Source organism: Schistocerca piceifrons, chromosome 2, assembly GCF_021461385.2.
Source record: "Schistocerca piceifrons isolate TAMUIC-IGC-003096 chromosome 2, iqSchPice1.1, whole genome shotgun sequence".
NCBI lineage: Eukaryota > Metazoa > Arthropoda > Insecta > Orthoptera > Acrididae > Schistocerca > Schistocerca piceifrons.
Genome location: NC_060139.1, coordinates 719,739,075 through 719,766,591, shown reverse-complemented (window position 1 = coordinate 719,766,591; position 27,517 = coordinate 719,739,075). Strand labels below are relative to the sequence as shown.

Sequence of the window (27,517 nt, the reverse complement as noted above, 5' to 3'; positions counted from 1 at the left end):
GAGAGGGTAAAGGTAGTGCTACTTTCATCTAGTGATGTATTAGGGTCGGCAAAATATTGCCCAGTTATATTGGCATGGGGCACGACTTCCCGCTAGTGCTGGTATAAGACCCACCACAAACCCCACAAAATATACATGAGCAGGAGAAGAGGAAAAAATACACCACATGATACACATTGATAATGTGTTGTCACATCCATTAAGCAGTCTAGACACATGACGGCACAGGAGGCTGAGGAAGGTTGATCCAGTTAGTTGACTGAATGTGTTGAAGGAATTATGGCACTCAGTCAGGAAATACACGAACCAAAGGCAAGACCTGAATAACAACAACAATCTATAATGCTTATCTCGGCAAAAAGTGAATGATGATTCGAATGAAAGTACACTATTTTTGGCTGTAAGTTTCTTTGGAAGGAGATATGTGGCAAAGTATGAATGTGAGCCTACGAAAGTCCCCCTCTCGGATGCCTGCCTAAACTGAATTCTCCCTTGGGTGCTGTTGCTTCTGTCTTTATACAGTGCCACAGGTCACATCGCCCATTCCACATTGGAATTTCTAGCCACTCTCTCACAAGGCCACATGTGTGGCTATACATGGTCATTGCTAACACCTTGCTGTGCCTTGTTGCTATTTTTCATGAGCTCCATGTCGACATACTGCCATACCCAAATGTGCCCTGCTAGTGGCAGTTTCTTCATACTTTCTAGTAAACTTGTCTGTTCTAGCTTCTCTTCTTTGCCTTTCAAATGTTGCATTTTTTAAATGTGCAACATGCTCATCAAAAGAAATATGAAATAAACAAATCTTTTTCCTGGAAAAGAAACATATATACATTCTTACATTTCATATCATTGTTAAAATTCTGATACCTCGTATAAAGATACATTTTACTTTACAATATGAAACATTTCTATATCATAATTAGGATTCCGCTTTCTGATGGGTCTAGTATACATTTTATTTTACAGTCAATTTCACACCACATACATTGATTTATGTTTCATAACATATCTACAATTTTAATACCTGAGAGAGAAAACACTTTACAATAGTTGTTACAGTTCTGATCTTCAGCATTTGCCCATTTTTGCTGTGACACTTAAGAGTGTTCTGTCTTCATCTCCCCAATATCTAACATCACTTTGCACATGTCTATCAGGCACTAAAGATCTGTCAAAAATTATTCTTTCACTGTCTCAAGATGTCCTCCTAATAAAATACCTGAGTATATCCCTATCTGGTCACTAATTTACAATTGTGTTTTTAGCATACATTCTTCCCCAACAAACTTCGGCCATTGTTTTGAACATAAATTTAATACAGTCTCAGCAACGTTTACGGTATTTGCATAGAAAATATATAGTTAGTATGTACAATTACTACACCAGAGCCAGTGAAACACCAGAAAGAGAAATTACTTAACGAGAAGTTGCTGAAGGCACTTTTCTTCCATTATTCAGTCTAACTTTGCAGTTCACTCAGCTCATGTCTTGCAGGTTTTAGGTCATCTATATGCCGAACTGCTGGCTGTATTGGCAAATCCAGTTTAAGTTCACTTATATGTTTCCTCTCATTATTTACTATGGAGCAATCTATTTCAGTGCTCAAATCTGGCACAATGTGAATGCTGGTGACATTTGTTCATATTATATACTCAGATTGTATCACTATCTGAGCTATATATTCTTGACATTTACCTAAAAATTTTAATTTCATGTGCCTCAAAGAACAATATTGGCTGGTCTTCCTTCATGACAGATGGTGATAATGCCCCCATCCACCAAAGCAACAAAGAGCCATTCATAATGCTGTCCACAGACTTTAGTTCAGCATTGTTAACTTCTGCACACAGTCCATCGGAACTTCTAGCAGTGGTTGCAGCATCTTCATCTCACATCTCTCATGATCATACAAGAAGTAGAGCATAAATACTTGTTTGCGTATTCTGAGGCTCTAATGTACTCTTCTACATTGCAGCTGCTTGCTACTTAGCTTCAAATACTGCCATTTCACAGTTAGCAGTAACTCCTTGTTGGGGGCAATATACGTAAATAAATGCCTCGTTCCTCCCACTTCTGAGACAGCAATGGTAATATTTTGTACAGATCATCCTCTACTAACAGGGTCTTCAAAACTTAACTGAAAATGTTGCCAGCATTGGAAACATGCAGATCAATAATATCAACCAATTGATAACCACTGTATGCTGTAAGGTTGACAGAGAACTGCTTCTCCTTGATGTCGTCCTTTATCAATTCTACATACTTTACAATCTGAACTGGTTTGTTTAGATGTGGCTCCAGAATGCCTTTCCGAACATTGAGATTTGCTGGTATTAACATATCGTATTCCACTCTAACTCATTGAAAATGCGCTTAAGTTGTTCTAGCTGCTCATTAACAGTGATTAAAATTACTGCTTCTGCAACCTTTTTCCAGTACTCTTCTCATATTCTAATTATGCCAGCTCAAAGTATGGTCACTTTCACCTTTGAAAGTCTGAGAAGCCACTTCTGTTCCCCTTCTAAGGCATCTATCTTCACCTTGAAGTACATGGCATCATCTTCATCTACTTCCGAACAGAATGTTACTGACTTTGAGAACTAAGTTTAAGATCCCTCATACCTCTAGACAAGCTAAATGCCATGCCGATTGTCCAATTAGACCCTGTACCTTTTCAATTTTTCCCACATGCCACTTTAATGCAAGTACCATTCTTTTACACTCTGCTTCACTCATATTCAGTAATGCCAACCTCTCTTTAGAGTATACAGTTGCTCACCACATGAGAATGTCAGTATGCTCAAATTTCTCTTTCAGTTTCATCAAATAAAATAACTCACAGTTCTCCAAAGTATACTGTAAATTTTCACTTTGTCCATGTTGTTGTAATACAGTCTAGGTGACAACTCGAACTTTGCTATCTGTGTGTGTACAATTCTTTTCTTGTGTGCTCTACCGCAATGATCAGAAGAATAATACCGATGATGCAGTAACACACCGACATCTGGAATTAGTAAAATTCCTTCAGTCTTTTGGCATGAACCGTAAGATACTTATTTCGTTTCAGATAGTTTACTACCTTAGATCCCTTTGCTCATACTACTGTAGTGTGTATGGACCTCACCAGTATGTATCTGACATACACAACATACCTCACTGTTCTCTCTCATCATACAGCAGAACCTTATCCCCACAACAGAACTGTTCTGGGTTCTATCATAGTGATCTTTATTCCTTACTTTACATTGCACTTTCTGTTCTCTCACACATTGGTACATTTTTTGCATACGTGACTTTAGCTCTAGCATATAGTCATCTAAAATATGCTTCAGTCTAGCTGGATCTTTCTGTAGTGTCCCTGAAATGTTAAATTCTCTTCCAGAGAACAATTCATGTCCAGTATATCCTGTTGCACTGTGCAGTGTCCTATTACACAAAAAAACCACAAATGGAACCCAACTGTCCCAGTCTGTTTGCACTCTATTTACCTATTGTCACAGCAACTCTGTTAATGTTCAAAGTGCCCTCTCTAATGCTCCAATTGTTTGAGAATGGTAGCTAGTAGTCCCTATCATCTCAATATGCAACAGTTTACATATACTTCTTGTGGTTTTGTTCATGGAATTATTTCCCACGTCACTCAACAATACTGATGATATTCCGTATCTCAGTATAATTTTTTCAAATAGCACCCCCACTATTGGTCTGCATCTTGCTGTTCTATAGTCTCAGCTACCATAAACTTGATTAGTGTATCCTGAAACGTAAGGGTATGTTTGTCTTCTCTCTCTGCGTGGTTTAATGGACCTACGACATCAATGTCACACCTCGAAAATGTGTTGGGATGTCTTTGTGATCTCTAAATCCATCTTTAAATGTCATTTCCTTGTGAGTTTATTCCTTTGACAACTCTCACATTTCCGGTAATATTCTTCTGTATTTTTCTTCATACTGTTCCATGCTCGGTACTTTTTTACTGCCTTGTAGGTTCTTCCTACATCCTGGTGACCTCCAGTGGGAGAACCATGAAACTGCTTTAGTACTGCAGCTTTTTCAATTTCACATGTTTTTTCTGCTGTTCTGGACACAACTGTCTAGTGTTTTGGATATACTTTTCTGAATAATCGTCTTATACTGTTCTCTGCTCAAGTGTCTAATGTTATGTGTCCTAGGCTGCCGTGCCTGCTGCCTGCTCATGTGCATCAGTAGCCCTGATTGTCTTTGCCAGCCATTGGGTCGCTAACCTGTGCCATGGGTATCCCTCATTCTGTTCACCTTTATTTTTGTTCGGCATACCCATTCCTCTCAGGCTCATATTATTAGCCTTGTTTCATTTTGCTTGTGCTCTTTTTGCATCTCTCCAGCAATCCTTCCTGCCTGCTTCTGTTATATTTCAACAGTTAATTACTTTCTGTCCGTACTCACCCTCACCTACTCACCTATGTACATGTTTCTTGCTTCACACCTAAGCTTTCTCGAAAGGGCCTTCTCTTTCCTTTGAAAATACTGTGTGGGCTCACCCTGTGACTTGGTCTTCATCTCTCTACGCACATTTTGCTCATTGCTGGCTAGGGGGCTTGGCTGGAAAGAATGAAGGCCTACAGGAAAAGAAAATTAATTCAACCCACAAAATGATCAAATTATTCCTCAAATCCCTGCAAGACACACCCTTGTGGACAGAAATAATGACTTTTATGTTAGTGATGGGGATACACCAGACTCAGTGGTGCCAATGGGGGTACACCAGACTCAGTGGTGCAACCTGCATATTTTGTGATGAAAAGTTCTCTTGAGACTCTCTGGAAGAAGTGCAGGTTAGATATGTTAGACTCCAATGGGACTGAAAGAAACATTATATTTGCTCTTTTTGTAAATAATTTTTGATTTGATGTTCATTTAAAGTGCTTAAATATGCAAGTTGCTCTGGTAGACTTGTCTACCATTTTGTGTTGTTTTAGTAAAAGATTTTTTGACCTTTTCAGAGAGGGCCCATATTTGCACCATATTTTTAGTGCTGTTTTGTGAGCTTTTTGTGGTTCTTTGTTTTCGAATAGAAATAATCGACAGCAATCATCATTTGCCTCCTATCGTTTAGTAAACTTGTTATAGTTGTTAATGAAGGACAAAAGCCTAGAATTTTTCAAAAGAAAGTATCTTTAAGTCAAAAGGAAATATGGTAGCCGTATTTACACTTTTCCTGTAATATTACCTTTCGTTAAGGAATGCACTCAGTTTTGACAAGCATTTTTTAAACCTGATCGTAGTAATGTAGACGTCTACTTATAAATATCCTGCAGATCACAACTTTCGCAGTGTTTGTCTGTCTTCTAATACGCTGTCCGTAAGTTTGTGATACATCCTTAGATATGGAAACATATTAGTTATTGATAAATCAATTTAAGCACAGCATTGTGTTAGAACAAAGATAGTGTTTTGTTCAGATACTAACAAAGTAATAGTGTTACTGTACTTATAACAACTGAAGGATTTAAGATAAGATAGACACCATAACTGCATGGAACATGCAAAATAAAGAAAAAATATAAAAAGCATGCTTTATGATACCCTCTTAATGATGTAAAGTCATCAAATTATAATAAAAATGATGTATTTCTGTATTTTATTTTCAGGTCTTATCACAAGTTTCTGTGTCTGATGATGCACTTAAATTGGTCAGGTTCAGTGACACATTAACATGGCACTTTTTAGAACAAGAAAAGCTTGATTTGCTCTGTGGAAAATTCAGAGATGCTCTTGGAGATGTATTATTGAAACTAAAACATTTTCTCCAAGAACAGTTCTGTTCTGAAGAGGAGCTCAAAAATAAGGTCTGTATGCAATATTAAATTTTGTATTATGAAAGCTATAACTTATAGACATTGATGTTATAATGTTGAAGAATATGGATGAGGCCTTCATATTGTTATGAATGGATAATGATCTCTCTCTCTCTCTCTCTCTCTCTCTCTCTCTCTCTCTCTCTCTCTCTCTCTTTTCTCTCTCACCCACCCGCCCGCACAAACACACACACACACACACACACACACACACGCACACACACTGCTCTGTAGCATGACTGAGCAAGTCATGATGTAGAGGGAGGTAGGTAATGGGGATGTGGAAGAGATATAATTGGGGAAAGAACATTTTTCATTTAGTTGTGTCCACAGTCTTAGAGTATTTCAGAAATGGCAACATATTTGCTTAAATAAATATATTCAATAACAGCCAAGTGGGACATGATGTCATTTTTGAACTGCTGGAGGACTGTGGACACAACTAAACAGAAAATAAATGGAAGGACATGGTAAGGAGCTTAGAATAATTTTTTTCAATGTGTAACAGTAAGGTGCATTGTTGGGAGGTGGCTGCTATCTACACAGGAATGCATGAGGCAAAATAGGAGTGGCTGCAAGGATAAAGTTGAAGAACTTAACATAAGTAAAAGATAGGCAGTAAGAAATGGGAGAAAGGAAAAAGCTAGAAGAAATGTGTGAGCTAAGGTGAAGGAGAAAAGTAAAAGGGTGAGTGTGAGAGTGGTTTGGTAGCAGGAGGATGGAATGGTTTGGGAACAGCTTGAAGGAAAGTTGGTGCAGATGGAGGACAAGGACTAGTGGAAATTGATACCATTGGGATTGTGAGAATGGTGTATGTGTCAGGACAGTTCCCAGCAGCACAGTACAGAGTGGCTTGTGTAGGGAAATTGGATTGAACAGGCGTCGAGTGTTAACCAGCCATTAAAGCCAACCTTATTATGCTGTGCCACGTCGTCCACAACTAGGTCATAAAGTTGGCTCTTGGCTGTAGTTTGGCTGTGTCCATTCATGCAGACTGTTGGTTGGTTGCTCATTGTACCTGTGGTTGCTGCCGTGAAATTGGCACATGAATTGGTTGCTTTCACATGCAGTGTAGTAAATACTAGTGTTATGACTGGAACAGGGGGCATTGGGTGAAAGTATGGGTAAGCTCTTTCATGTCTATCTTCTACAGAGATACGGTCCATGATGCAATAAGATAGAATCGAGAGTAACATTCTATTTACAGATTGACGTGTAAAGAGAAATTACATTTTGATCATATAAATCACATGTCATTTCGTGTATGTCCTTTCATGGTACAAAAACAGGACTTAGAAGTACAGTTGTTTTTTTTAGGCAGTGTTGTAGAAGTTTTAATCACTGCAAAGGAGTGATATGAGTTTATAAATTTCATGATCTGTGTGAGTTTCATTAAAATCCTTCTGGGTGTAATGTCACATCATAATATAAAATACTTCAAATACTAAAATAAACAAACTTTTGTCCACACTGTAAAATACTTCCTCTGGGTGTAAACTGTTAATACAAAATGAAGGACTTTATTTACTGCAGCTCTATCAGTATCGTAAATCTACTTGCATCATTAATTTTTAGTGACCCTAAAATATCAGTAGCCTGTCATGAATAAAGGAAGGAGCAGCAGGAGGAGTAGGGAGGAACTTATGTGGTTGTGTACTATACACACAATAAAACTTGGCCCTTTTCTGGGAGTGGAGGAATCTATAGAAGCCAGATGACTTTGGGTTGATTTAGAACACTTCTGACCATTGCAAACCTTAGCATGTTAAACGGTACAACATGCTGTAACATAGTAGTAGGCACTTTGAAGGCATTGTTGATTCCAGTGTGCTGACTGCCTAGTGAGAAAGAAGTGGCACTTGTTTTCCCTACACTTTTCCTCGCTTCACAGCAGCCCCTGAACTAGGCGAAAATCACGTGTGCAAGCTCCTAATACCCTCTGTAAAAGGGGTAAGTTATATGCACATCTAGTACTCAAGATTGAATATATTGTTATGTTGGAACTGTAGTGAATATTCATCAAATTACTCTTTATGAAAATCATTTACAACTTATATAATCAGTCTCCAACAAACTCCCAGCAGCACTTCTGTGAAGGTCAGATGGTGTATTAGGTGGGCGTAGTAACGATAAAAGTGAAACTCTGCATTTAATGACTGTACCTAAAGTACAACAACATAGTCGTTTACAGACTACGCGTACTGCCTACTTAAATGTAGCCTTCATTTCCAGCAGAGCACAAATGTATTTACATTCTTACTGCCCCTCCAGGCCCATTCAGTTTACAGGTTACTGTGTAAATATATGGTAATGGAAAGTCCTTGGAGGAATCTATATAATTTGAGGTTTAAACATTACAGCTCTGTGAAGAGTTAAGGCGCATTTCTCCCACTTCTTGCCATATGAGTCATCTGTATCTTTCTTCTTCTGTGTATGCGTCTTGTAACAGGTTTCAACTGGAGGCCCTCCATCATGTCCTTTTCTGAGCATCGTCCTTTGTCTGTTTGTATGTTCATCTTCTTCTCATGCCATCCATCATTCCAGTTCTCTTCCTACCTCTTCCTCTCATTTCTTCCAGTTTCCCTCTATAATTCTTTGTTGCAGAGAATTCCTATGAAGTTTATGCCCCAGCTAGGATTTTTTCCTCTTTCTGACAACTTCCAATAATCTTCTTTCTTCTCTTACTCTCTTCATTACCTTTCCATTCTTAAGCATTCTTCGCCTTAAGTATTATTCTCTGTAGACACATTTCCTAAGTTGCTACATATCTTTCTTTTTCCTTTATAGCTGTTATAACTCTACCCTCCAGACTAAACATTTAGAAAATATTTTCCTCAGCTCCTTTGGAATTCATCTAGATATTACTATCTGCCTCACTTTTTTAAATGTGCTCTTCCCCAAAACTATCCTCCTCGTTTCTTCTGTCCAGCTTCTGTTCCAACACCTGCTCCCAGTTGATAAAACACCTTCTTTTTCCAGAATGAGATTTTCACTCTGCAGCGGAGTGTGTACTGATATGAAACTTCCTGGCAGATTAAAACTGTGTGCCGGACCGAGACTCGAACTCGGGACCTTTGCCTTTCACAGGCAAATGATCTTCCATCTGAGCTACCCAAGCACGACTCATGACCCATCCCCACAGCTTTAAGGAGACGAGGTACTTGTGGAATTAAAGTTCTGGGGACGGGTCGTGAGAGTCGTGCTTGGGTAGCTCAGATGGTAGAGCATTTGCCTGTGAAAGGCAAATGTCCCGAGTTCGAGTCTCGTTCCGGCACACAGTTTTAATCTGCCAGGAAGTTTACTATTTCATTTCTATCATTTTTTCTCCAGTCATCCTCAGATGTCCTGTAGCATCTTAGGTTCCTTTACTTATTCTGAACCCAAACTGGTCTTTCCCAGTAGTTTCCTAAACTTTCTTTTCAATTCTCCATAATATGATATTCGCTACAGCCTTCGGAACATGGCTGATAAAATTAATCATCCTGTAGTCTTTGCATTCTTCTGTGTTGCACTTTTTAGGTACAGGTGCAAGAATGGTCTTAAGCAGATCTTGAGGCTAAATTCCTGTGTCACAAATTCTGTTAACTATCTCTGTCACTCTGGTTATTGGCTTTGGACCTAAAACATTCAGTGGCTCAGGTGGTATTTTGTCACAACCCAGTGCTTTCTTTTCCCAGATCTCCTGAATTGCTTTCTCCAGTTCCATTTCAGTATCTTAGGATCTCAGTTTACTTCATTCTGTTCCCTTCATCTTTCAAAACCAGTCTGGTGTTATGTTCTGTGCACTCTTCCATATAATCCATCCAAATGTCTCTACATTTTGCATTCTTCCCATTTTTTTAAACATTTCTTGTGTGCTTATCTTCCTTACTTCCCTTCTTGTTAAGGATTCACTGTTGTGTACATTTTCTCCCATTTTCATTTTTTATAATTCTTTATTTACTCACACTGTTTCCTCATCCAGTCCTCTCTAGCCTGGTCAGTTAATTTTCTTAGTTCATTGTTAAGTTTTCTGTACTGTCTTCTACCTTCTTTCAAATTGTCATTTTTCCATTTCCTGTCACCTGTCATCCACTCTTTCTTATTTCTTTTTCTTTTCACTTCTCCAGTTTCTATCTCTGATCTATCCATCTTTGTATTTCTAATTGTATTCAACTTTTCAGTGACTTCTCAGTTACCCCCCCCCCCCCTCCCCCCTCCCAACCTCTCCACATCTGACATAGTGATTGGACTCTTTCGTAAAATTATCATTCTGCAATTTCCCAGCATCTCATTTCCTTATCTGTTGTCATTTCTTAATATGTTTGAATCTCATCCTAATATCTGTTATGAGTAAATTGTGGTCTGCTTCTGGTGAGATTTTTGTCGTCTCAATGATGTTTTTGAATATCTGGTTGACAGGAACAAAGTCTGAATAAAATCTTCTCAGTTTTCAAGCCCCATCAATTTGAATAAAATTTTTGAGCTATCAGTGGCTATCCCCACCATCGTCATTGGGAGTAAAACAACTGATGATTGCTGGGGTCAGCATGGTTTTTACTTATGTAGTCACAACTCCAGATTTTGGCGCCAGTCAGGAGGGACCAAAATGACGCATACATGGAAGGTGAGTTGGGCACCTCATGGCACCTCCAGCTTACTGCGGGACCAAGTGACATCAGGTGGCGCTAGTGGCCGGAGCTAAGTTTGAACAAAGTCTGTTTGGTATCTAACAATATCACCTGGATCTTTCCAAATATGAGGGTTGGAACTTCAGTAGTGGCAATTATTTATTTACAGCTCATACAAAATAAACACATATTTCAAAGTTTTACTGACCTTCAAATTAGTCACCAGCATTGTGTATAACCTGTTCTCAGTGATGTGGGAGTCGTTGGATACTCTTAGCAGTGCCAGTTGTGTTGACAGCTCGAGCGGTGCGGTCTATTGCCTGACAAATCTGTAGCAGTTGTGAAGTGAATGCTGTGAAGTGTTTCCTTCAATTTAGAAATTGAGTTGAACTTACAAGGGCTAAATCAGGGGAGTGCGGTAGGTGGTATAACACATAGCACCCCCATCAGTCAAACAAATGAGTAACAGCTTGCAGTGTACGTGCTTTAGCAGTGTCCTGCAAAATGTTGGTCAGATCCTGCAGAAAGTGTCATCATTTCTGTCTCTATGCTGTTCATTTTTGGAACACAACCGACGACCATCTTAGAGACAGAAGTATACGAGCTGCAAATAAGTAGTTGCCACTATTAAAGTTCCAACCCTTGTATATATGAGTCATACCCCGGTGGAATACCCAGGTGCAGGACCTGTCTAATACATCCACCCTGCACATCCTACCAGAGTCTTATTGCAAGCTTATTCTTTCAGAGGCAAGGCATCTGTGAAATGAGTCATGTCCTATACCAGCTCTGCTGTAGTTTCTGCACTGCATTGTACATGGACATGACCACAAACCAGCTGTCCACCTAACTGGATGGGCACCACCAAACTGTGGCCAAGATCTGACGCAACATACTTGATTTCAGTAGCTGCTTCATAATCTACACTCTCTGTATCTATCCACCCTACATCAACTTTTTTGAATTACATAGATGGCAATTGTCCTTACAGCAGATCTACTGAACTCTCAATTTTTACTAGTGATCTGTATCACACCCACCTCCACCCAGCCCAATGACCTTATCTTTACTTATGCTGCACACACCCCCTCTTGTCAGCAGTCTTTGTCTTTCCCTGTTGTATTTATACCTCCTAATGCACTTCGTATTTGGTGTGCACTGTTGACAACTGCCCCTGCCTATGGCTGAAATGAGCTCACTGCTGACACATTACCATCTTGTGCCTCTGCTGCCCTCTCCCAGCAATCAGCCACCGTCCACCAACCCTCTCTCTCATTTCTTGCCCCAACCATTATACCTGATGCAACTCTTCATCCTAGGCAAGCTGCAGTTATGGTACAGTGTAGTCGTTTCTGATACAATGTAGTCATCTGGGGAAACAGACCATCTGATAATGACTTGGTAATAGGCTGAAACTGGTAATAATAATAAACATTTCCTATCTCAGGCAGGCCATGACCCACATATCAGGCATTCGGCTATGAACAACCTACCAAAAATTGACTATGTAAGTTTTCTTTACTTATGAAACCATCTTGTATAGTGTTATGCTTTCTATAAGGCTGCTCAAGATACAACTAAATTTCTGTGATATGAAAGTGCATACCCCAAGTGACATGTATAATGCAGTATAACAAATATAACTATTGCTCAACCTGAAAATGTGACAGACTGGCATGAAACTCATTAACAAAATCTGAATACAAAAATTACAAAGTGGCTCATATTGTTTACATTACTGTCATAAACTCTCATGATGGAGAAGCTGAAGGATGTAGTGATTAATGTTCATAATAGAAAATCCATTCCACATTCAGTACAGTTTAAAAGCCGCTGATTGTTATATGCAAGAGGTGATTCATCTTTTAAATCTTTATTGTGAATATTTTTATTGAACAAGTGTAACTGGAAGAATGACAAAAACTGGGTGCTCATTATTGAACACTGTCTGAGACAGAGGAACATTTACTTAGCAGCTGTTCAAGACAAAATGGCTCGATTAGCATTTTCAGACATACAAATGTGGTGTATATGTTCTCTTTTTGCAGGAAAAAGGCGATGATAGGAAAGAATTGGGGAAAAAATGTTAAATTTTGCAAGTTTTATGGAGAAAGTCAAAGTTTTTTGGAATAGTGATTTGCGAGAAAGATGACGGAAGATGGAAATAACATTTTTATTTATTTGTTTTTTTGCAGTTGTTCATTATTTGGTGGCTCTTACTCTTCACCTCTTCTGTCTCAAAATTTTTAATGTTTCTCATTCATCCCAATACTTAAGTACAAAGAAGATAACATATAAGAAGGAATAATAAATATTATTCCAACTTTTAGTTCTTAGTTAGCTTGACTATTTAATGTTAATAGCACATGCGCTGTTACCTTCGTGTCAAAATCAGCTAAACCTTTCTCTTTTTCATTATTTTCTAATGGAATAATGTGTCCACTCTAGAAAATCAAGCAAGGTGAGATAGTACTGATCTTCAGATTAACTTTGTTCAGAGCCTAGACCGTCCTCTCTTTCTACTGAGAAAACTGTTGTTGTTAAGTTAGGCTGTGCACAATCCCATTCTTTATTCTTAACTAGAAAGCATATGGTTCAGTCCAAACTAGATGTTATTGCATCTCTGTACCTAATCAATCCCATGTAACAATTGTTAGTCAGATCAGTACTTCATTTCTGTCACAGAGTGATGTACTTCTCGCAAGTGAGAGACTGTTTGTTTACTCCTAGGACAATGTATCTTTGACTTGTTATATTGTATGTTCTGTGACTATGGAATAAAGTGTTGTTAGACTGCTAATCACGGCTCTACTGTGATTCACGACATAAGAATTTGGTGCCGAAACCCGGGAATAGACTTTGCCCGAGACAATTCCACGATTGTCGTAGTGAACCGAATTCTGGACGCACGTCACGCGGCAATACTACGACGGGGTTTACTGCAGCGATTTGTTACACCACGCAACAAGCTCTTCGACGACAACCGCCATCATACACAGCTAAGTTCGATTGAATTATCACGCAACATGTTTTGTAGTGCCATTTGTAAAGGCAACTGATTACATTATTGCCGGTGTGTACTGCTATTGTAGCTGTTTGATTAGCGCTTTAACGAATTATCAGATCCTACGCTACGCCTGTAGATTGTTTATGACTAGTGCTGCCATCTAGCGACCATCAATTGAACTACTTCGACTAGCGATCCAAAGATAACGCCTTACTAGGACCAGCTGATCGCTAGCCGACACTGCTTTAAATTTTCGAGTAATTGGACGGAATGGACGTGCCAGACCACAAACCGGAAGCGCAATTACACTCTCTAAAGAGAAAACGTATGAGAGAAAGAGCAAACATTACGCGACTCGTGGCGGAAGTTGCAAGGTTGCCCAACACATCGGAAATCACGGATTATAAATATTACAATGACAGATTGGGAAGCGTTCTGGACCGCCTCGTTAAATTAGATGAGGATATTCACGAGTTGTTAGACGATGGCGAATACAAAGAAGATGTTCCTAAATGCGAAGATTATATAGACACCGCGAAACTCACAATTTCCCGATTGTCTCACGAAATAGAGAAACAGCTTGCGAAATCGGTAGCAGACATAAAGATTCCCGACAATCCGCCGGCACAATCTGTAACAATGAGTGTTCCCACAGCTTCAGTAAAACTTCCGCCGATCAAACTTGAGCCTTTTTTAGGCGATATTGAGACATGGACGCGATTCTGGGAGCAGTTTGAGCAGTCGGTTGACAAAGATCCGACGGTAACTACAATCAATAAACACATTTTTCTTCGCGGCTATCTCTCGGGAGAACCAAAGCATTTAGTGGACGGTATTGCGGTGACAGCCAAGACGTATGCAGAAACGAAGAGGATTCTCCGAGCGCGTTATGGCAACAAGGGTCGAATAATTCAAGCCCACTTAGATTATCTCGAAGCCATAAAACCAATTGAGCTGTCCACTCCAGAGGAACTTAATTCAACATTCATTGAATGCCAGCGACATATTCAAGCTCTCCGGGCACTTGGGGAAGACGTGAACGGATACGGTCGAGTCCTCGCCCCGAAAATTTTACGCGCTTTTCCGGATGATATATGCCGCCGCTGGATAATTCATGCCAAGCGTACAGGAATATCCTAAGGGGACATTTTGCAACTGATGGAGTTTCCGAACGAGGAAGTCGACGGGGCGCTTACCACGCAGAAGATACGCGGTGAATTTTCAAGCACTTCTAATAACCTTCCCACAGCGTCCACACTTCACATACATGCGAAATCTGAAAGATCGACTCCGAAGGATACCAGCGTAAAGGAACCATTCTGCGTCTTTTGTGAATCTGACGGTCATTGGGCGCAAGACTGTAAGAAGATCGTACGCGTTAATGATCGAATAGATAAATTGAAACTAGCAAACAGATGCTTTCTTTGTCTTCAACGTGGGCACAAAGTGTCAAATTGCAAAAAGAAAGAAAAGGCTCGGTGTGTTAACTGTAAAAGACTGCATCATAAGTCCATTTGTGAGGAACGAAAGGATATTAGGGGTCCAGCGGGTCAGACAAACGTTACTTCCGTGGGAAAGGTATCTGTTGCTCCCCACGGATACACATACCTTCAGACAGCTCAAGTATACATCTCAGGACCTACAGGATTGAGCAGGACAACGCGATGTCTACTGGACGCAGGTAGTCAGTCCAGCTTCATAGCAAAATCGCTGATTAATGATCTCAAACTGCAAACGATAGACCGACAAGAACTAACTGTTTGTTCCTTTGAATCAAACCCTACACGCCCACGCCACCGCAGGCTTGTTCAGTTTAATATGAAGGGGCTTTGGCAGAATTCTTCAGTGCCACTTACTGCCTTCACGTTATTTCTCACCAGCCTTCAGTTCCACAACATATAAAGAGTTTACCAGATGCCCGTAAGGTTACGCTAGCAGATCCGAAAACCGATTCAACAGAAGATCTTCCCGTGGAGATTCTTGTAGGAGGCGATTTTTATTGGAAGATAGTGAAGCACAATTCGCCCATACGCATCTCTGAAACCTTAGTGTTAGTTCCTTCTCTGTTTGGCTGGATACTTAGTGGTAACAAGTCACAAGCCTGTGTGCATGCAACCGTGGTAAATTTTGCTCAGACTGACCGATCTCCTCTGCACTCTGACAATGATTTCAGACGCTTTTGGGACTTGGAAACTATAGGGATTACTGCCGATCAGGATCTACCTGTGAACAAGGATACGAGACTTCTTGAAGAGTTTAGAGCATCTTTCTCTATAAAGGATCATCGAGCAGTCGTTACACTTCCCAAAATGCAACATAAAGTGCTTTTGAGTAACAGACCTATCACGGAAAAAACGATTCAAGCACCTCAGGGAAAGATTTCAACGTCAAGAGACATTTAAGCAAATGTATTTCGATCTTATGCTAGACTACATTACGAAGGGGCAAGTCGAGGTCGCTCCCACCCCACTCTCAGGAAAGGAGCTATTTTATCTCCCTCATCATGCAGTGAGGAAGGAGAAATACGGAACCACTAAGTGGAGAATAGTCTTTGACGCCTCATCTCACGAAAACAATGCACCTTCTCTGAATGAGGTATTAGAAGTAGGACCGAACCTATTACCAGAGATTCTGGAAATTTTACTGCGTTTCAGATTATATTCTACGGCTATCGTCGCGGACATCACACAAGCTTTCCTTCAATTAACCTTAAACGAAAAGGACAAAGACTTGACCAGATTTTTCTGGTTCAAGATTAGCCAGGATCAAACAGGAAATCTTCAAACGACGGACGAACTAACAGAATACCGTTTTAACAGACTCCCATTCGGCCTGACCTGCAGCCCATTTTTACTTTCTGCAACACTAAGAGAACTTGCCGACAAGTGTATGACAGCATTTCCCACCGTAGCGCCACTTATAAACAAGACTGCATACATGGACGATTTTGTGATCTCAGTAGAAGGTGATAATTTGCTGATAACTATATACTATGAACTTGTAACCCTAATGAAATTGATCAGTCTCCTCTTATCAAAATGGGCTACCAACTGTGAACAACTCCACACTATCTGGAGGGCAGAAGGGCGAGAACTCCACACCCAGACTCAAGTTTTAGGTGTAGACTGGAACACCGCAGGTGACTACTTCTGTATCGATCCTAGCGAAATCATCAGAAGGTCGTCAGAAGAGCCAGCCACCAAACGACTCCTTTTACAATGTACGGCTAAATTCTATGACCCACTCGGACTGTTTTCCCCAGTTTCTCTTGTTGGGAAATTGCTATTCCAGGACACATGGTGCCGAGGAATTGGCTGGGATGAACTTATGCCCTGGGACTTAGGGGCACGATGGCGTGCTTGGATATCTAGCTTACCTTCATTGTCACATATTCGTGTCCCTAGATGGATAGCTACAGCTCATGGAAGAGACTCTCAGCCGCACGTATTCTGTGACGCCTCGGGAAAGGCATATGGAGCAGCTTTGTACATTCGTACTGTCTTAGATGATGTCGTTGTAACCCATTTAGTCTGTAGCAAGAACAGACTTGCTCCTATTAAGAAGGTGACATTGACTCGACTCGAACTTTTAGCAGCAGTAGTTGGGACCAGACTATTGTGTTACTTTTGCCGCGCAACAGACTTTAAAATTGCCCGTGCGATACTGTGGACGGATTCTGGAATAACATTAAGTTGGATTCGCTGTGATCCTAACAGATGGAAGACCTTCGTTTGTAATCGTGTAACTGAGGTACAAACACACACGACTCCCACGCAATGGAAACACTGCCCAGGACCAGACAATCCTGCTGGCCACCTCTCACGTGGACTCCTTGGCTACCAAATGAATTCTTAGGACATTTGGTGGCGTGGGCCGCCTTGGCTTACACGCCCTCCTGGATGCTGGCCAAACAACGATACTCCAACAATGGTACGACTTCCTCCCGAAGAAAAGAGGAAGAAAACGCAGAGCCAAGTTTTGTCGATATCTACGCCAACCAGCCTTTTGAACTTACCTAAATTCAGCTCATACTGAAAGCTCATTCGTATCACAGCATGGACTCTCCGTTTCCTACACAACATTCGTCAGAAGAATAAATCTTCAGGAGAACTTACAGCCACCGAATTATCAGCTGCCAAAATGCATTGGATTCAAGTGGGCCAGAGAGATTCCTTCCCCAACGAATTACATGCACTTCAGAATAACTTACCACTGCCAAGAGAGTCAAAAATCGCACGATACAATCCTTTCCTAGAAGATGGACTGATACGTCTAGGAGGTCGACTGCAGTGCACTAGCCTAAATAGGGAACAAAAACATCCTGTACTCCTTGACGGTTCCCACCACTTCACACAATTGGTTATTCGAGAGACACACATCCACCTTCATCACTTTGGTGTTCGTTCTGTACTATCCGAACTGCAAACCGAATTTTGGATCCTTAGAGCTCGTCAGGCCATCAAAAGAATCCTATACTCATGCCTCGCATGCAAGATCTTGAAGAATCCACGAGGGCAACAGATCGAAGCACCGCTGCCACCTGAACGAGTTTCACCTGCCAAACCATTTGCTGTAACCGGAATAGACTTTGCCGGCCCACTATTCATCAAAGTGGGGAAGGAAACGCACAAGTCATATATCACTCTTTTCACATGTGCTACCACACGAGCTGTACACCTCGAACTCTGTACAGACTTGTCAACGGACAAGTTTCTTATGGCACTTCAGCGATTCACCGGAAGACGCGGACTACCCCACACGATATATACGGATAACGCGAAAACATTCCACACCACGAATATGGAACTAGCCCAACTTTGGAAGGCATTAACCACCACAAAATCTTATCAGTTCCTCGCCCACCACGGTCTTACCTGAAAATTCATTGTCTCCCGTGCGGCTTGGTGGGGAGGATGGTGGGAAAGAATAATGGGCACTATAAAGCGTTGCCTACGGAAGGTACTGGGACTCGCAAAGCTCACTGAGGAACAACTGAACACCACCTTGATCAGTATTGAAGCCGCGGTGAACTCCAGGCCCATCACACCAGGAGATGATTGTGATGCACTCACACCATCCCATTTTCTGACGGGAGAAAAACTTACGACTATTCCGACGGGACCAGAGCCTTCAGCGAGCACGAATTTAACAAAGGAATTCCGACTGAGACAGTTTTTGGAACCGTTGGGTTAAAGAATACCTATTGGAGCTCCGGAACTACCATGAAGTTAAACGCCCATCGGGACGAGTCATCCCCTTTCGCCCTGGCGACATCGTGCTGATCCAAGAGGACCTTCGTCCGCGACATATGTGGAAGAAGGCCAGGATAGAAAAGGTACTACCAGGAAGAGACGGCAGGGTAAGGACGATAATACTCCGGACACCAGAAAGTCACATCATTAGTCGTCCTGTGCAGCTGGCCGTACCTTTGGAGGTCGACCAGGGTGGGGAGGATGTCACAGAGTGATGTACTTCTCGCAAGTGAGAGACTGTTTGTTTACTCTTAGGACAATGTATCTTTGACTTGTTATATTGTATGTTCTGTGACTATGGAATAAAGTGTTGTTAGACTGCTAATCGCGGCTCTACTGTGATTCACGACAATTTCAAATACCTTGAAGACTTACCATAATTCTCTTCCACAAAAATATGTATTAGCAAGTCTATACAACATACTGTTAATGAAATATTGGTCTAGCTACAATTCTGTAAAAGCATTGTTTTGACCTTTTCTAGCCAGATCCCCAAAATTAGTATTTGTATTATTTTCCCCTTATGCACATATTTCCTCATTGATATTGTTGTGTTCTATAAAGTCAAGAATAAATTTAGAAACTGTGTCAGAATGAACTAAATTTAGAAATAATCAGAATGTTCATTCTTACTCTCAGCCAGATCTAATAGTTTTGACTAAACACCTTCATCTTTGTCAAAGTATTGAATAATCACAGGAAACATCTTGTGATACTTATGATTACTAGCATCTGTACGGATATTAACAAAATCACTATTGAAAAGGTTCTTTTAGTTCTGCTTGTATTAAAGGTGAAATTACATTATTTACACTGCCTCAGTTTTTGTCTTCGAGCTGGAAATGTTTTTGCAGTTCTCTGTAATCACTGAACATTGTTGGGAACAATTTGCTTGTACGCATGGTGGAGGTGTAAGAGTGATTATACCTTACTGAATGAAAAGCAAACAATGCCTTTGTGATAGCTAGATCTACTTTTCTTTTTTCTGATTTGTCATTATGTATATAGTTCTTCAGTTGCCTATTGAAGGATGCAGAACTCATGGCATTCGTGTGCTTCTCTGTACCAACATGATCTTTGGTGTCACTTTTCCCTCAAAATGAAAAATAGCAACTGTAAAGAAAAACATTTTTAAAGTTACTATGTATGACTTCATGGAAAGGGAACCCTACTTCTTATTTCACAAATTATTTGTTGAATTTCTAATTTAAAAATAAAACAGGAAGATACTTACCGAATTTACATTCTGTTTCATGTTCACTGCGACCTCATGCCATTGAAGGAAATTCTATGATGCATTCAACTTTAAACGGTGTTTTCCATTTTGGTGTCATGGCCTTATAAATGTTAAATATTTCACACTCAGTATCATCAGTCTCCTATCAGAATATCAAACTGAACTTAATGGATTTGTACAGATTATTTTCGTTAAAACATAGAATACTGGACAAGACTTGTGTAGTATTTCATTTGAAAAGGAAGCTGTAACACTGCTAGTATGTAGAAAGAGACAATGATTTGATAGTTTACTTACTTCATCAATAATGCAAAACGTAATCTACAATTTTTGAGACTTGAACTTTCAAATTAATCAAAGTTTGAAGAGATTGGGCAGAATTTAAATTTATTTGCTGGATATCTATGTAAAGGGATTACTTCTCAAAAATCTGGGACTTTTACTCGGCCAGGTGGGATGTTAGTTACATGACTGCTAATCTGGGACAATCTTGGTTTTCCGGGACATATGACAACCTTACTTGAAAGTGATGTATATGAAAAGAGTAAGTATCGTTCCTCCTTTTAGCTAAAGGGCATATTTAATCATTATATCACACAATCCAATGTTTTTCACAGGAGTGGTGATGAATAGGAGATTTTTCCTGCTTCTAAAGCAGAGAGAAACAGTTCATATGCTAAGAAAGTGAAATGAGTTGAAAAATTAAATATTGAGTTGAATTTAAAAAAATGTTGTGATGCTAGATGTGTTTGCATTTTCTCTGAAACACTTACTGCTCTCTTTCTCAGATGACATTATACATGCAAGATTATTTATGTATTTTGTATCATATAATCATTATCTACTAACATAATTGTGAACACTTGTTAAAGACCAAGCCTTCTTGATGAACGAAGGATGGTACAGTTGGCACCGATGTAGGTAATGCCACCTTTACCTTGGCAGTCCACAGAGGTTTTGTGTCTGCATCAATTTCCAGAGATGTAGCACTTGCATAATACGTACTCATAGTTTATCCAGTGTCTGCACTGTAAAGCATCTCTATCATCTCATAACTGTTCTGTAGAATAATTTAAATAAGGCCTTTCAGGAATATCTATTATTAAAGCTTATGTTCATAACTATGAATTTCTTATACAAAATGTCTTCAGACCACTATTTAGTGATTCAGTGTTCGCTTTTTGGTATTAATACTATTAAAATGCTCTTTTTGTCATTTTCAGTGCCAGAATGAAAAAAATTTAGAATCTCAAATGGTGGAAATGCTTCAATATTTTCCTTCTCCTGGTTTGAGTCTTGCAAATAGTTTTTTCACACTTAATTCTGAACCATCATCCATCATAGTACATGCTGTGAAACAGTTGGAATACATTTTATGTGCCTGTCATTCAGTTATGCTTAAGGTAATTATGTACCTAAGTAGTTTGCAGTGTTTTAGATAATACCAAATCACAAAAATGTTAAAGATGATGTTACTGTTGCACATAAGGCTGTTTTAATTTTCTTCAGTTCTTGCAAATCAGATTTATGTTATATCAATTCTTCCTGTCTCTCCGTCAGTCTTCTTTTCAGACCTTCACAGCCTTAATTTGTAGCTAGTATAGCTTTCTGCATGTGTCCATAAAAATTATGTATTGAAATAATATTGTGTAACATGAATTTGTTTGTAGTATTTGTTGTAAGTAATATAACCTTCATCTGGTGTTCACATATATTTTCTTATTAGTACCTTAAAACTGAATTCAAACAACCCATTGAATTTATACAGTGACAATGTATGATTTTTATTCCTCTTCATTTGCTTCATTAGAAATTAATAGATAGCTGGAGAGAGAATGATAAAGAAAAAATGAACAATATTTCTCAAGAAATTGAAGCGATACAAAAGCAGGAAGAATGTGCAATTCAATACTTTCAGATGGGTACCTCTGATAATTTTGATCTGTCATCGATACAAGAGTCACTTCAGAATTCATTAAAATCTAAAGAGCTCATCCTGGAGGAACTTAAACGTAAGTGTGCTCTTTTTAAATATATTTTATGTGTGTTTTCATGAAATTGTTACAAGTAACCTAGTTCAGTTTAAAGTAACGATTAAATAATATAAGTGTAATGGAGCATATTTTGTCAATTTTTTGGTTTACTCTGTCTTGTTGTGAAATGTATTCTCCTTGGGCACCTATTTCATAAAATTTACTACATCTGGACCAGTCAGTAAAATCCGGATGACCATGTCTCTTTTCTTGCTAGTGGACTTCTTTGGCTTTGCAGTGTCTTCAGTGCTAGAGGCTGAAAGAAAGCTAGAATATTTCTCAATTTTACACATTGACCAATAATGTTTCCTCTTTCAACACCAGTCTTTATACATTGAATTAATTGTCCTCAGATATGTATATACAATTGTACCAAAACTATTTGGATACAAATATCGTGCACAACAAGAATACATTTTGATGAGCAAAATTACTCAGAATGTATAACAGAATGGCAATTTCAAAACTTCTTTTGTTCTACTTTCATGACATCACTATTTTTATTGTTAGCACTGTTCTTCCATGGCCGCAACGTACCTCCAAGCCACGAGGTCTATGAACAGGCAGCCCACGGCAGGTAGACCCACTAAACTCATCATCCCATCTTGCGTACTGCACTCGTATACCTTGCATTACCTGCACATAATAATAAACCATTTCTATGACAATATTCTGTCCAAAACTTAACTGCTAACAAAAAACTTTTGTTAAATGTCACAATCATCTTTTATCATATAGAAGGACTGAGAGTGTAACCCATCATTTGCCATAAAATGATTTGTTACATCTCAATACTCATTTTATTTTTGCAGATTGCGTAATATGCAGAAAGTTGAACAGCACTAGGTCTTGATGATATTCTTCTCTGGTCTGCAGCCAGATCAAGCAGTCTACCTGATCCCCATCTTCTGTTGAGAATGCTGTATTCTAATCTCACCAGAACTGATTGATACTGTAAATAACAACCTTTTACATGTTGTGAAAGGTCAACAGCATTCTCTCCACAAATTGTCAAATGACCTTTGTATTTTTTATCATCAGATAAAACAGAGTTCCAAATCTCACTGAAAGGGTAATGATGACGAAACATTGAGACACATTGTTTATTGAAAACCAACACATATAGACCAGAATCTGCATACAATTTACCGTCCATCATACCAACACAAAGGGGTTATGCAGACGGTAGAGAGGGCTTACGCCATCTCAGATGCAGAGAGCTTGACTTAAGAGCTGGAACACCTTAAGCTCATGTTCAAGCAGAATGGTTATGTAGAGAAACAGGCCCGAGGTGCCTTTGAGTTTGGACCTGCGATGGAACCATAAGAAGAGGCTTGTAGATCAGTGGCCTTTGTACCATATAGTGGGTGCCTATTTTCGAAAATCGGAAGAATTTTAAAAAGATATATTATCAAAAGTTTATTTTGTCCACCAGTCAAGATTAGAGCATTCTGGCTAAGTTAAAGATGACATAGGATTGAGGAAGCGTGGTTTTTATAAAATCCCTTGCCAGTTTAGGAAATCATATGTTGGCCAGACATTTCACACCATTCAACAAGGTGTACTGACCATTTCCACACACATTTGATGCAGCCTAAGAAATCCAAAGTGGCAAAGCACTGTCTTGCTAAGGGGCACAGAATGCTGTAGGGTAAGACACACATGGTTGCCACAGCATCTCACTGTTGGGACTATTTTGTAAAGGAAGCTATCAAAATTAGACTGGCGAACAACATTATAAATAGAATCAAGGGTTACACTTTAAACAGGATGTTGCGATGGTGTTTAAAGGTTACTGATGAATAGTTGCTCTTCTGCACAGTATCCCATATGAGCAAACCAGTTGTGTCCTTACCTGTGGTTACTTGAATTTCAGGTACTTCAGGATTTTGCGATTCTGTTTAAAAAAGAATAGCTTGATGTAGTCACAGGGCTGAGATGCGTGCATTTGCTTTCATGCTCTGCAGCTAATTCACTGCAAATAATAATCTGTTGCTGTGATCCTGATGTTAAATAGTCTATGCGTTGGTTAGAATTGAAAGTTAATAAAATAAACAGAAATATAAAATAAAAGTTAAGTGAATAATTTAATAACAAGCGTTCTGTTCTAACATCTTTAATTGATGTAGACGCCAGATAATTATGTTGAATAATGTTTATTCAAGAAAGGACACCTCAAATAAATGGGAAGTGGTCCTACTATATTCAGTTAAAATACAGATGCAATAGACCATTATCAAATACAGTAAAGTTACATTGAGAGCTTTGCGAGAATGGTAGCAAATTCCCCAAACTAAAGAGCCATCGAAGATACGTGCAGAAACTAAGTCCATTTCACAATCACAGTGCATGAAATATTCACTAGCTCAAAGCAGTCCAAAGTTCAACATGATTTACAAATTATCACCCTTGATATAAGGAATAGCAACAGTGTCAGTTCTTTAATACAAGCGGAAAAAGTTAGTCCTACACTGGAGCACATTCAGACCTCTTGAAACATGAAGTCCCTTTGGAAGGTAAAGTATCGTAGCAGCTGTTCACCACCAAGAATCAATCACCTTCACAATCAAGTATCACTCGTTACCACAGGCAGGCCTGCCTCCTTCCAACACCAATGTAAAAGTGCTCAGAATCACTCCCTTGAGCTACTTACTCAAATATTCCCAGTCTTCACTTGACTCCTGTATTGTTCCACTACTGTCTGCTTTCCCATTGGCTGAAGGCCGTCCCCACCAAAATACATCATTCGTAAGTTTTGCAGATTAGATCTGACTCATCTTGAGCACTTCCTGGACTGAACTAATATATTATAACAATATTTAAATTTTAAAAAAAAGTTATAAATATTTGGTCAGACTCAGATCATTCGCAATAATTTTGAATAGAGGTTTATTCATAGATAAATAAGCTAGTATCCTTGCTCAAGTGTGCTCATATTAAATGAAAGTGAGTTGTTGTTAACTATTGTTTAAACAATTATTACTCCTGCTTGTCAGAAGCATCTTTGGGCACTCTTTTTTAATAGTGGTGTCAGCTAACAATGCATTTGACCACTTCTTAAGTTACCATGATTGTGTATTATCAGTTGTAATTAATATTTAAATAAAGTTACTGGCAAAATAGTAAACTGTTCATTGAATAAATACACCAGAATGGCAAAATGTGAGGTCTTCATCATGTATTCATTTGCTATGTAATTGTGGGGGATACGATGATCTGAAAAACATTTGCATAATGAAAAGACGCACAAAATGTAATAAATCAAGAAATAAAATAGATACATATACATAGTTTTCGGAGATAATAGCTATATAGTGTAATTCTGTTGTCTGAAATGTCATATATCGTTTAAAAGTTGTTAATTCAGGGGTTCATTGTGAAAATGTGTATTCACTGTGAAATATTAATTTCTATAATTTTAAAGATTTTAAAATATTGTTGTGTCATTGGGTGTGCCTCATTTTTCTGAGATCATGGATGTATACAGATTTGCTTTAATACTTGACTGTGAATTATTATAGATTTTTGAAGAGCTGTAAGAAGCTGTCTTTTGCTTGTCTGACAGTCTGCCATTTCATGGAACATTGTCTCCTGCAGAAAAAGGGATTTACCCATTTCTGGTGATGTTGCTCACCTTTGTACCTGGACTCATCTGTGCCAGTCAACTAGCCGGACCTGCTGGGCACACCTTGAGCCCTGGGCCCACAAGCATTCAGCCATACAATAATTTCATCTCCCTCATACTCTTTCCAGGCAACCAAATTGCTGGCCTACGTACATACCTCCACTAATGTGGCACATTACCTCACTAACTTGGCACATTAAGTCTCACCACTTTTGACCTACTTACTTAAAATAATAAGTGGAATGCCCTACTTACATGTCGAAACATATTTAGTTATTCCACATCAAAACTAACACCCTGTGTACTCTGACTTTGATATCAGTAATTTAAACTCCAAACTTTCCATCTTCCCATATTTTATTGTTTCTCCATTAACAGGAAATAATTTATCAATCCACCTTCCAGCTGTCCATTTCAAATAATCACTGCCAAATTATGGCCAAGGGCAGGCTTCATCACAAATCGCAGAACATGTTATTCAGCACTACGTGGTTGTCTTTAAGTGGCTGCTTTGCAATCTATGCCATTTGAAACCACTTCTCTTCACTTTCCGTCTCACTCTTCCCCCAACTTCAGCTTCTTTTAATAGGATAGACAGAAACTGTCTTGCCAACACATTCTTCAGTCCTGCAGTTAATCATTCTGATCTCAATCTCTGTTATCAGCTACTCTCTTTCTACTCCCACTGTGTCTGAAGTAGTGCTGGAGAGAATTGACACTAGGAATCCTGTAGGGCTGTCCATAAATCTGTAATATACGAGCAGGTGGAGATCTCTTCTGAACAGCATGTTGCAAGGCATCCCAGATATGCTCAATAATGTTAATGTCTGGGGAATTTGGTGGCTAGTGGAAGTGTTTTAAACTGAGAAGAGAGTTCCTGAACCCATTCTGTAGCAAATCTGGATGAGTGGGATGTCACATTGTCCTGCTGCAATTGCCCAAGTCCATCGGAATGCACAATGGACATGAATGGATGCAGGTGATCAGACAGGATGCTTACATAGGTGTCACCTGTCAGAGTCGTATCTAGAAGTATCAGGGGTCCCATATCACTACAACTGTACACACCCCACACCATTACAGAGGCTCCACCACCTTGAACAGTCCCCTGCTGACATGCAGGGTCTCTGGTTTCATGAGGTTGTCTCCATATCATACACGTCCATCTATTCGATACAATTTGAAACGAGACTCGTCCAACCAGGCAACATGTTTCCAGTCATCAACATTCCAATGTCAGTGTTGACGGGTCCAGGGCAGGTGTAAAGCTTTGTGTCATGGGGTCATCAAGGGTACACAAGTGGGCCTTCAGCTCTGAAAGCCTATATCAATGATGTTTCGTTGAATGGTTTGCATGCTGACACTTGATGGTCCAGCACTGAAATCTGCAGCAGTTTGTTAAAGAGTTGCACTTCTGTCATATAGAACAATTCTCGTCAGTCCTTGTTGGCCCCATTCATGTAGGATCTTTTCCTGATTGCAGTGATGTCAGAGATTTGATGTTTTATGGAATTCCTAATATTCACAGTACACTCGTGAAATGCTCGTACAGGAAAATCCTCACTTCATCGCTACGTTAGAGATGCTGTGTCCCATTGTTTATGCGCCGACTATAACACCATGTTCAAACTCACTTAAATCTTGATAACCTGTCACTGTTGGAGCAGTAACCAATCTAAAAACTGCACCAGACACTTGTTGTCTTATATAGGCATTGCCGACCGCAATATTGTATTCTGCCTGTTTACATATCTCTGTATTTGAATATGCATGCCTATACCAGTTTCTTTGGCACTTCAGATTGTGCGTAAATTTGGTTACTCATTACAGCTTAGAATGTTACTGTATTCAGCAAACAGTAACATTTCCTTGTGTTTCACATTCTAGGGTAGATAGTTTACTTATATCAG

At 39.4% G+C, this 27,517-nt stretch overlaps 1 protein-coding gene across 1 annotated transcript in view; it reads left to right on the top strand.

Moving 5' to 3' along the window:
- The window catches only part of LOC124775796 (A-kinase anchor protein 9-like), a 517,018-nt gene that overhangs the window by 173,466 nt on the left and 316,035 nt on the right, over positions 1 to 27,517 (top strand). The window contains exons 12-14 of the mRNA XM_047250627.1: positions 5,637 to 5,834; positions 21,173 to 21,352; positions 21,760 to 21,961. Coding sequence (XP_047106583.1) covers positions 5,637 to 5,834; positions 21,173 to 21,352; positions 21,760 to 21,961 — 580 coding nt within the window. The remainder of the gene's footprint in view (positions 1 to 5,636; positions 5,835 to 21,172; positions 21,353 to 21,759; positions 21,962 to 27,517) is intronic.